The sequence below is a fragment of the Sapajus apella genome, unplaced genomic scaffold (assembly GCF_009761245.1).
Source record: "Sapajus apella isolate SASKATOON/1434 unplaced genomic scaffold, GSC_monkey_1.0 scaffold36, whole genome shotgun sequence".
Lineage (NCBI taxonomy): Eukaryota > Metazoa > Chordata > Mammalia > Primates > Cebidae > Sapajus > Sapajus apella.
This window is the reverse complement of record NW_022436976.1, coordinates 9245184-9258019: the sequence shown is the minus strand read 5'-3', so window position 1 is coordinate 9258019 and position 12836 is coordinate 9245184. Positions and strand designations below refer to the sequence as shown.

Here is a 12836-nt window from a genome sequence, read left to right as displayed (position 1 = left end):
CAGAAAAATAGTCAATATAAAAATCAATTGTAATACTTCTGTATTTGAACAACAAACAAATGTAATTTTAAAAAAATAACATACAAAATATTTAGGAATAAATTTAATAAAATGTGAAGGAAACATCTACAATAAAACAATATAGAAAGAAATTATATGAGCTCCAAATAACTGTAGAGATATGCTCATGGATTGTGGAGACTCAATATCGTTAAGCTGTGATACAGTCCAAATGTAAAATTAATTCAATCCCAATCAAACTCCCAGGAGGCTTTTATTCTTTGTCATTTTTTACTTTAAGAAACCTACACAGGAGGCTGAGGCAGGAGAATTGCCTGAACCCAGGAGGCGGAGGTTGCGGTGAGCCGAGGTCGCGCCATTGCACTCCAGCCTGGGTAACAAGAGCGAAACTCCGTCTCAAAAAAAAAAAAAAAAAAAAAAAAAGAAACCTACAAGCTGATTCATAAACTTATATGAAAATGCGAAGAACCCAGAATACTGAAAACAACCTTAAAAATGAAAAAAAAATTTGGAGGATGCACACACACAATTTCAGAAGTTTCTATAAAACTACAATAATCAAGACAGTGTAATACTGGTATAAAGATGGAAATATTTTAATGCAACAAAATAAAGTCTGGAAACAGACCCCCAAAACATGATTTTTTGATAAAGGGCTCAACATAATTCAATGAGGAATAAATACAGATGCTGCTCAACTTATGACTGAGTTATATCCCAAAATACTCATTGTAAATAAAAAATACCGTAAATTGCCAGGCGCGGTGGCTCAAGCCTGTAATCCCAGCACTTTGGGAGGCCGAGGCGGGTGGATCATGAGGTCAAGAGATGGAGACCATCCTGGTCAACATGGTGAAACCCCATCTCTACTAAAAATACAAAACATTAGCTGGGAATGGTGGCGCGTGCCTGTAATCCCAGCTACTCAGGAGGTTGAGGCAGGAGAATTGCCTGAACCCGGGAGGCGGAGGTTGCGGTGAGCCGAGATCGCGCCATTGCACTCCAGCCTGGGTAAAAAGAGTGAAACTCCGTCTCAAAAAAAAAAAAAAAACTGTAAATTGAAAACGAATTTAATACTGTGATAAACCCCCTGTGAAGTCAAAAATGATTACTAGAACCACTGTAAGTAAGTAGGGGGCCATCTGTAATTTTTTCAACAAATGTTACTGGAATAATTGGATGTCATATGGGAAAAAGAATAAACCTTCACACCATACTCAAAAACTAATTCAAAATGAATCACAGACTACACATAAAAGCTAAAACTATAAAACTTCTAGACGAAAACAAGAAAATCTTAATGACCTTCAGTTAGCCAAAGACTGCTTGCATTAATAGGTACTAAACATAAAGAAAAAAATAAGTGGATTTCACCAACATTAAAATTTCTACCCTTCAAAAGACATCACTAAGAAAATGAGGTTTGGCACCATAGCTCATACCAGTAATCCCAGTGCTTTGGGAAACCCGAACAGGAAGACTGCTTGAGGCCAGGAATTTTAGATCAGCCTGGGTAACATAGCAAGACCCTGCCTTTACAAAAAATGTAAAAGAGGTCAGGCACAGTGGCTCACGTTTGTAATCCTAGCATTTTGGGAGGCAGAGGTGGGTGGACTGCCTCAGCTCAGGAGTTCAAGAGCAGCCTGGGCAACAAGGTGAAACTTCGTCTCTACTAATATACAAAAATTTAGCTGGGCATGTCAGCATGCACTTGTAGTCCCAGTACTCGGGAGGCTGAGGCAGGAGAATTGCTAGAACCCAGTAGGTGGAGGTTGCAGTGAGCTGAGATCACGCCATTGCACTCCAGCCCAGGCGACAGAGCAAGACTCTGTCCCTTTAAAAAAAAAAAAAAAGTTAAAGAAAAATTAGCCAGGCATGGCAGCATGAGCTTGTAGTCCCAGCTACTTGGGAGCCTGAGGTGGGAGGATCACCTAAGCCTGCAAGGTCAAGGGTACAGTGAGCTATGACTGTGCCTAGGTAAGAGAGAAAGATCCTGTGAGGGAAGGGAGGGAAAGAAGGGAGAGAGGGAGGGAGGGATGGGAGGTGTATTCGCCCGTTTTCACACTGCTGATAAAGATATACCCGAGACTGGGAAGAAAAGTAGGTTTAATGGACTCACCTTTCCACATAGCTGAGGAAGCCTCACAATCATGGCAAAAGGTTAAAGGCACTTTTTACATGGTGGCAGCAAGAGAGAATGAGGGAGAGTGAAAGCAGAAACCCCTGATAAAACCATCAGATCTTGTGAGACTTATTCACTACCACAAGAACAACATGGGGGAAACTGCCCCCATGATTCAATTATCTCCCACCAGGTCCCTCCCACATACATGGGAATTATGGAAGTACAATTCAAGATGAGATTTGGGTAGGGACACAAAGCCAAACCATATCAGAAGGGGAAGGGAGGGGAGGAGGAGGAAAAGGAGGGGAGTGGAGGGGGGGAAAAATTCAGCCTAGGTGAAGTTTCTTCTAACCCACTAAGATAAAAGCTGAGTATTTAGAGTTCATAATGTCCTAGATTCTGTTTTTCCTTAGGTAATTCTATAGAATTTAGACTTCTATGAATTTGGTAACATTAAATGTGCAGTATTTTTACAGACACAACCTGGAGGATATCTCCTAATACAGAAAAGACAAAACTGGTAACCCAAGTAAAAGATTTGCTGACACAGAATTACACCCAGATTCTAAAATACCCAACTCTTTGAAGGGGAAGACCATTTATCTGTCTGCACATACTTATCCAAAGCCAGCCTATGTATACTATGATGAAGCTGTTTAAAATCAAGTTATCTAAGCAAACCTTATTACAAATCAGTCCTTATTTTACCTCATCTGCTCTTGCAAATAAATCACAACACAATTATATACATGCAGAAACAAAGCGTTTTTACTAACTATATAACTTTATCTTAACATATCTAAGTTTCAGAAGACATAAAAACAATTCGTATTTCATACAAGTACTCCCAATCAGTTTTACGTACTAAAGTTCTCCATCACATCTGATTTTAGTCTAGTGTACTACACAAAATATAAAATATGAATAACTGTCCGGTTGGAACCAACAGACTCCATTGTTTCCCTAATATGTGTAGAAAGCATTTTTATTGTAAATTTTAATAACACTGTACTGATAATTTAACCTAAGATGTGAAAAAATGCATACATACTCCAGCCTATAACTTCCTTAATAAAATAGTTTTTATGATATCTGATCTCTCATTATATACTTAAATCTAAATAAACTTCAGATTGCCATTCATATTTGCATGCAAATAGCACCTACACACAATTAGATAATATTTGTAGCATCTATGTAAAACTTCCTGAACCACTGGGAGCCTGATTCTCATAAATTAATTGAATAAAGTACACTAGTAATTATGAAGCCATCTGGTAAATAGCAACATTGTAAATAAACGTTATTTACATATTTATAAACACTAGAGGGTGCTCTAAGTCAACAGTGCTTGGTATCTGGCCGATAGCTTTCTCCTTGATTAAATAACAACCTCAGCACTGACAATTCTTTCTATTGAGCTAATACATACAAATAATTTAAGAGCCAAAATTTCATTCTCCTAGAACATATAACAAAACCATTTGTCAAGATAAGCAATATAAAAAAATGCAAATCGAGACATCAAAAATTCAAAATGTCAGGGAAAAAAGAGAGTTAATGTGTACAGGTTTCAGTTTGTTTGTTTGCTTCTTTTCTCTTTTTGGTGATTGACATTACATTAGTATCAGTTTTAAATAACTTATTAGAACCATAGGATGTTTTTTATGGACCTAATGATAACCACAAAGCAAAAACCTATAATAGATACACTAAAAACAAAAGGCAATGAATTAATACATACTGCCAGGGAAAATAGTATAACCATAAAAGAAAATAGAAAACAAGAAAGGAAGAGAGGAGTCATAAAACAACTAGAAAACAAATATCAAAATGGCTACAGTAAGCCCTTACCTATCAATAATAATACTGAATGTAAATTGACTAAATTCCCCAATTAAAAGACATCATAATGAAAAGGCATGACTAACTGGATTAGAAAACAAGACCCACCTATATGCTACCTACAAAAAACTCACTTCACCTACAAAAGATAGACAAAAAAAATGAGGACATGGAAAATGATATTTTATGTGAATGAAAACCAAAAAGAGCATGAGTAGCAATGCATATATCAGATAAAACAGACTTGAAGTCAAAAACTATAAAAAGAGACAAAAAAGGTCATTATATTATGATAAAAAAGTCAATTTAGCAAGAGAATATAATAATAGTAAAAATGTATGTACCGATTATGGTGTTACCCAAACATAAAATAAATATGATTAGACCTAAATGAAGAGGTAAATTATAATACAATAATAGTATAGGACTTCAACGCCCCACTTTCAACAACAGATCATCCAAGCAGAAAATCTACCAAGAGGTATTGGAGTTAAACTATACTCTAGACCAAATGGACCTAATAGATGTTTACAGAACATTTCAGTCAACTGCTGCAGATTATACATTTTCCTCATCAGCACATAAAACATGATCACGATAGACCATGTTAGGTCACAAAATAAGTCTCAACAAATTCAAAACAGCTGAAATCATTTCAAGTATCTTTTCTAACTATAAAAAAAATAAAATAAAAATCAATAACAGGAACTTTGGAAAACTGTACAAATACATAGAAATTAAATAACATGCTCCTGAATAATAAATGGGTCAACGGAGAAATTAAGAAGAAAATTTAAAAATTTCTTGAAACAAATGAAATACAAACACAACATATCAGAATATGGGATACAGCAAAAGGAGTATTAAAAGGGAAGTTTATAGCAATAAATGCCTACATCAAAAAGAGAACTATTTCAAATAAACAACCTATGTCTCTTAAAGAACTCAAAAACCAAGAGCAAATCAAACCCAAAATTAGTAGAAGAAAATAAATAATAAGGATCAGACTGGGTGCAGTGGCTTACACCTGTAATCCCAGCAACTTTGGGAGGTCAAGGTAGGAGAATGATTTGAGCCCAGGAGTTTGAGATCAGCCTAGGCAACATATGGAGAGCCCCATCTCTACAAAAAATAAAAACAAATTAGCCAGGTGTGGAGGTACATGTCTGTAGGTCCTAGTTATGTGGGAGGCTGAGGCAAAAGGATTGCTTGAGCCCAGGAGTTTCAGACTAGCCTGAGCAACAGAGCAAGACCCTAGCTCAAAAAAAAAAAAAAAAGGGGGGGGGAAATTAAATTGAGACTAAAAAAATATACAAAAGATCAACAAAGCAAACTGTTGGTTTTTTTAAAATATAAAATTAACAAGTGGTTAGACTAAGAAAAAGATGAAGAGCCTAAATAAATAAAATTAGAGACTAAAAAAAAAAATAGAAAACATTTCAATTGATACCACAGAAATACAAAAGCTCATTAGACAATATGGTGAACAAGTACATGCCTCCCAAAAAACTAGAAAACCTAGAAGAAACAGATAAGATCCTGGACACATACAACCTACCAACATTGAACCAGAAAAAAATAGAAAATCTAAACAGACCAATAATGAGTAATAAGATCAAAACAGCAGGTGATGGGGAGGTTGAGGAGAGATAACATTAGGAGAAATACCTAATGTAGGTAGGTGACAGGGTGGGCAGAGGGTGCAGGCAGCAAACCACCATGGCATGTGTATACCTATGTAACAATCCTGCAAGATCTGCACATGTACCACAGAACTTAAAGTATTTAAAAAAATAAAAAATCTCCCATCAAAGAGAAGCTCAGGACCTGATGGATTCATTACTGAATTCTGCGAAATATTTAAAAAACTAATAGCAGGTAGACAAAGACACCACACACACACATAAAAAAAAACTAGAGGTCAGTATCTCTCAGGAAATCCTCCACAAAATACTAGCAAAGTGAATTCCAGAGCATATTTAAAAAAGACTATTCCATCATGATCAAGTGGGATTCATCCCAGATATACAATAATGGTTCAATATGCAAATCAATAAATATAATCCATGATCAACAGAATCAAGGACAAAATCCATGTAATCATTTCAATAGATGCTGAAAAAGCATTCAATAGAATTCAGCATCCCTTCATGATAAAAACTCTCAACAAACTAGATTAGAAAGAACATATCTCAACATGATAAAGACCCACAGCTAATATCAGACTTAATGGGGAACAAATGACTTTCCACTACCACCTGGAACAAGATAAGAATGTTCACTCTCATCACTTCTATCCAACATAGTACTGGAAGTCTGAGCCAGAGTAATTAGGCAAGAGAAAGAAATAAAGAGTGTCCAAATTGGAAAGGAAGAAATCAAATTATCTTTGGGTGCAGACATGATCTTCTGTTTAAAAAAACCTAAAGAGTCCAACAAAAAATTCTTAGAACTGATAAATTCAGTAAAGTTTTAGGATACAAAATCAACATATGGAAATCAGTAGCATTTTTATCCAACAGTGATCAATCTGAAAAAGGCATCAAGAAAGCAATCACTTACAATACCTACCAAAGATAAAAATACCTAGGAATAAATTTTACCAAAGTGAAAGATCTCTACAGGAAAAATTATACAAAGCTGATGAAATAAATTGAAGACACAAAAAGTGGAAAGATATCCCATGCTCATGGATTGCAAGAAATAACATTGTTAAAATGTCCATACTACCCAAATAAGCACTACTAAAACGAAAACACTGAGGAAACATTCCAGGACATTATTCTTGGCAGAAATTTTTTAGGTAAAACCTTAAAGTCATAGGCAACAAAAGCAAAAATAGATAAATGAAATTACATCAAGCTAAAAAGCTTCTGCATAGCACTGCATAGCAAAGGAAACAATCTTCAAAGTAAAAAGACAACATACAGAATGAGAGAAAATATTTGCAATTTATCCATCTGATAAGCAATTAATAACCAGAATATATAAGGAATCCGAAACAATAGCAAAAAGAAAAAAAAAAAAAAGTCCAGTTATAAAATGGGCAAATGATGTGAATAGACATTTCACAAAAGAAAACAGATATATGAAAAAATGCTGAAAATTGCTAATACATCAAGGAAATGCAAATCCAAACTGCAAGGTATCATCTCATCTCAGTCAGATTATTTAAAAGACCATAAAATAACAAAGCAGGCAAGGATATGGAGAAAGGGAACACTTATACACTGTTGGTGGGAATGCAAAATAGTACAGTCATTATAGAAAACTGTAAGGAGGTTGCTCAAAAAATTAAAAATAAAACTACCACACAATCCAGCAATCCTACATCTAGCAACATATCCAGAAGAAAGGAAATCAGTGTTACTGAAGCATTCTCTGCACTCCCATGTTTATTGCAGCAGTATTCACAATAGCCAAGATATGGAATCAGGGTGTGTCTATCAACAAATGAATGGATAATGAAAATTACTTATATACACAATAAAATGTTATTCAGCTATAAAAAAAAATAAAGTAAAATCTTGTTATTTGCAACAACATGGATGGAACTGGAAGTTATTGTTAAGTGAAATATGCCAGGCACAGAAAGACAAACATCACATGTTCCCATTCATATGTGAGAGCAAAACGAGTGGATGTCAACAAGGTAGAGAGTAGAATGGTGATTACCAGAGGCTGGGTAGGAAAAGTGTTTGGGAGAAGAGTGAAGAGAAGTTGGTTAAGGGATATAAAAATACAGTTAGATGAAAGACATAAGTTCTAGTATTTGATAGTACAGTAGGGAAATCATTGTTAACAATTTAAAGTCTATTTCTAAATATCTAGAAAATGATAGTAAGGAACCCAACATAAAGAAAAGACAAATGTTTGAGATGATGGATATCCCAGTTACCCTGATTTGATCATTAAGCATTGTACACAGGTATCAAAATATCACATGTACCCCAAAATATGTACAAATATTATATATCAATAAAAAATAAGAAACTGTTATAACTAGAATCAAAGAAAAGCATCTTGTGCCAATGTTTGAATTTATTCCTACAACAATTCACAAGCTCAATTACAAATCTTTGAAATTTTCAAAACTGACTAACATGGTGAAACCCTGTCTCTACTAAAATTACAAAGAATTAGCCATGCGTGGTGCATGCACCTGTAGTCTCAGCTACTCGGGAGGCTGAGGCAGGAGAATCCCTTGAATCTGGGAGGCGGAGGTTGCAGTGAGCAGAGATTGTGCCACTGCACTCCAGTCTAGGCTACAGAGTGAGACTCTGTCTCAAAAAAAAAATTGTATATAGTGCCATTTTGTAATCCCAAAAAGTTCCCTGTAGTGTGAGTTTCTAATAGCCACAGACAATCACAACAGAGTTTCATGGCTAACAACATATGCTATTACATATTTCAAGAAAGTTGCTATTAACTGACCCCATTATTTATTTCTAATAAAGTAGTTTAGCTTTAAAAATGATTACAGAGAAAATAAAACAGATTATAAGTATTTCTAAAATCCACTTACCCCAAGTGAACTATTGTGTCTTAACTTCTTCTCTCTTACAAATGTCCATACTCACTCACACACAATTCACTCCCCAAGGCAGTACCTGGCTTACACTTCTCATTCCTTTCCCTGATGAATTACCAGGAGGCCTAACAGAAAATGATGGCTCTGGGATAGCCAGTTACGGGGAAAGTTTTAGGCCTTTTAGGCAAGTCTCAAATTGAACTACCACCAAGATTGTATTTTGGCGCTCCAACATAATCCTAATGATGATCTTAGTTTCCACGAATATTTGTAGTTTTTGCCTATAAATCTGAAAAGCATACAGCCTACATAAAGTGAAGACTGGGTATAAATATGCAATTTACTTACAAACACCAACTTTTGCCTCTTAATATAGTTTCATAAAATGAACAAATTGTGAGACTAGTATGCTATTCAAATAATGGTTTAAGATGAATACCTGCTTTCCATGATTTCTGAATCCTGTTGCAAATTAATAGTCTCTGTTGTAATTTCCACTTTCCGTACACTTCCAAAGAAATCAGTTATCAGTACATTTTTAGGATCCCTCTGAAAAAGATCAGTCCGATGTCCAGGAGTAGACACACACAGACTTTTGGGACACACCTGAAACTGAAAAAATACATAATGATAAATGCATGCATCCACAGACATGTAACATTTATTAAATCCAATGACATAATACAGTAAACTATAGTGTGTTTTTAAAACTCTCCCAACCTGAAGAAGTCATGCATTCTAAAGAGCTTAAAGTTTCATTCCTATCATAATGCTTGGCATTTAAAAAAAACTATACAGACATTAGGATTTTTTTTTATTAGACAGCAACAGACAATCACAAATAACAAAGTTTCATGGTTAACAACATATGCTATTATATATTTCAAGAAAGTAGCTATTAACTGACCATTACTTATTTCTAATAAAGTAGTTTACCTTTAAAAATGCATGTAAAAAAAAAACTATACAAACAGTAAATGTTTTTTAAATGAAGAAAACATTTAAGTGGAGTTGCTCTGGATTTCAGGAGGTTGAAGCACAGCCTCTCTTCTGCATATCCTCTTGCTCTCTGTTGTACTCCTACGTAGCATTTGATATATCAAAGCACTTTCTTAGTGTAATATTTGATGAAAATAAACCCAACCCACCTCTACAAAGACTCCAGTGCTCCAAAGAAAACAATCTGAAAAACCAAAACTTCACTGTAAAACAGACGTCACAATAATTTTTGTGTTAATCTTATCACTGATATTCCAGGTTAGTGAATTATCAAGGACAGACATATATTCATTCACTCAGCAAAACATAAAAAGTGTTTATTACATAGAATTCAGACTGTTACTTTCCATAGAGAATGCAAAGACTGATAAGACATGATCCTGTCCTCAAGGATTTAAGTCTAGTTAGAGGTGAATAAACATAACAAGGTAGAAAAAAATGATATCAAGTCCCACTTCAGAAAAGGATAAACTTCTTACAGTTTGAGGATAAAAAAAAATAAAAGTGAAATTAAAGCTATTTTTTGAAGGAAAATGAGAACTTACTGGTGGGAAATAAGAGCATTCCTAATAAAAGAGCAGTTACAGAGATGTGTAAAGCAAATGATTTAGTTTGGCTGAAGCTCAAGAAATATGAAGAAAAATAATACAGGCCTGTCAGGAAGGGTCCAGGCACACAGCACCTATCCACCTGTGGAGATAAGACTGTCTGCACTGGCAATCATCAATATGAAGGCAGAAAGGTGGAGAAGAATAGAGCAGATACAACTTGTAAAACAGTGTTCCAGTAACTGTGCTAAGCAATTTGCAGATATTCTCATTTAAGCCTACCAATAACTCTGAGGTATACAAAAGTTATATCTCCACTTCAAACTAAGGTTCAAAGAGATTAAGTAATTTACCTAATACCACACTGCCAGCAATCCTTGTCATCCCTATTCAGGAAAGCAGTACAAGAAAACACAAAGAAGAACTCAGGATATAAATTAAATGGGAAAAAAATAAAATGCCAAACAGGAATAACAGAAGATTGGAGAAAAAAGTGACAGATAAAATAAAATAAGCAGAGTTAATATTGAAGTCCCAAGAATATTGAAGACTTCTTGGGTATTCCTGTATGAGCAACTTGATGGGCTTTCTTAGGTACCAGCAGAAGAAAACATATAGTATAGTCAAATGGGCCTGGGAAACACTGAATAAAATTATCTTATTCTTTGCTGCCAAAATAAACATGCTTCCCCTTATTATGAAGTCACTCCTTTAAGAACTTTTATCGTATCAGTCCGATTTCCTTAGCTCAAGTAACACAATGACCCACAGGTCTCATAGTACTCAGTTTACATTTTCAATAATCTTCTTCAGTTACAGAATGTCCACACTCTAGCCAGGCCATTATCAAGATAAGAATCATCTATTATTCCAACTTCTGTGTGTGTGCACTGTTATACTTCCCTAGTTTGCTATACTTCTCTTCCTTCAAACCATCCTTCCTTCAAGCTATTATCAAAGATAAAGATCATCTATTATTCCAACTTCTTCTGTGTGTCTGTGGGTATTCTATTTCCACAGAGTATGCTATACATCTTCTCTTCCTTAAAACCTGTACTTACCTTCTCCAAGAAAAAATTATCACTAATCTCACTATATTTAAAGGAGCCATACAGATGTGCATTTGTTGTCATGTCCTTTCATTCATTTAGCAGATATTCAATGAACATCTACAAATAAACCAGGTACTATAATTAAGCTCTGTGAAGTGTAAGATGAATATAGTCCTACACCTCTTATTCAAGAATAAGGTCCCTACACCCCTTATTCAAGAAACTCAAAGCCTTGAGGAAACATCGTAAATATAAACAATTACAGTGCAATACTCAAAGTATAATAAAGATATAGGTTATATGTTCACAAAGGAAAAACAATTACCTGGAGTGTCCAGACATTTCACATAACAAATAATGCTTTATAAATATGCTCTTCAATTGTTACCAATGACACTAGAAACTTTCAAGGGGCTCAGCACCAGGTCTTCGAATTTTCCTACTCCTAAAGTAACTAACATAGATAGTACTGTGAATACAGCTGACACTCAACAAATTTTACTATATACATATACTCTAATAGAAAACAGATATTATTACACAATTGAGCTAGAGATAGGTTAAGTCACTGCCCTAGCAAACTGCCAGAAAATGAATCATTCCTATTAAGATTACAATAGTCATCATTAAATTTTAAAAATAAAGGTGTTAGGGTAAGATGAGACAAGTGAGGAACGTTTATTAAAAACTAAATAGCAGTTATGAGCAATACAAAAATTAGTTTCCTCAATCTTTCCTCTATAATTTCAATAGAAGTATTTTTTAAATACCCATTAGACATTCAATGTGCAAGGTACATATATTTATACTTTCGAGACAGCACATTGTGCCTTACATAAAATATACAATGTATAATCCAAAAATGACAATAAATTTTTAAATTAAAGTAATTGGAACTAGGTGACACTAATTTTTTTTACAGTTAATGGTGCATTATCATAAGTTTTAACATTCAAATTCATATGAAGATTTAATAAACATTAAAATATTTAATCTTCAAAAGGAAGTTAGAAAGTAGCTGATATGGTTTGGCTGTGTCTCCACCCAATTCTCATCTTGAATTGCAGCTCCCATAATTCCCACATGTTATGGGAGGGACTCAGTAGGAGGTAACTTAATCATGGGGGTAAATCTTTCCCATGCTGTTCTTGTGACAGTGAATAAGTCTCACAAGAGCTGATGGTTGTATAACAACCCCTGTACATGCTCTCTTATGTAAGATGTGCCCTAGTGCCTCCTATTAGGCCTTCCACAATTGTTGTAAGGCCTCCCCAGCCCTGTGGAACTATGAGTCCATTAAATCTCTTTTTTGTTGTTGTTTTATTTGTTTCTCTGTTTGTTTTGAGACAGAGTTTCACTTTGTCACCCAGGCTGGAGTGTAAGTGGTGCAATCTCAGCTCACTGCAGCCTCTGCCTGTGAGAGAGAGAGAGAGAGAGAGAGAGAGAGAGGGAGAGAGGGACCTAAAAATGCGGAAGTGACTTTGGTACTGGGTAACAGGCAGAGGCTGGAACCTCTGAGTATGGAGGGCTCAGAAAAGATGAAGATGTGAAAAAGTTTGGAGCTTCCCAGAGACTTGTTGAATGGTTTTAACCAAAAAGTCCAGGCTGAGGTGGTCTCAGATGGAGATAAGAACTACTAGGAACTGGAGCAAAGGTGATTCTTGCTATGCTGTAGCAAAGAGACTGGCAGGATTTTGCCCCTGCCCTAGAGATCT

At 35.1% G+C, this 12836-nt stretch overlaps 1 protein-coding gene across 2 annotated transcripts in view; it reads right to left on the bottom strand.

Moving 5' to 3' along the window:
- Positions 1-12836, bottom strand: part of PIGK (phosphatidylinositol glycan anchor biosynthesis class K) — a 120057-nt gene that overhangs the window by 50395 nt on the left and 56826 nt on the right. For both annotated transcript variants that reach the window (XM_032296562.1, XM_032296563.1), the window contains exon 9: positions 8962-9134. In XM_032296562.1, the coding sequence (XP_032152453.1) occupies positions 8962-9134 (173 nt within the window). The remainder of the gene's footprint in view (positions 1-8961; positions 9135-12836) is intronic.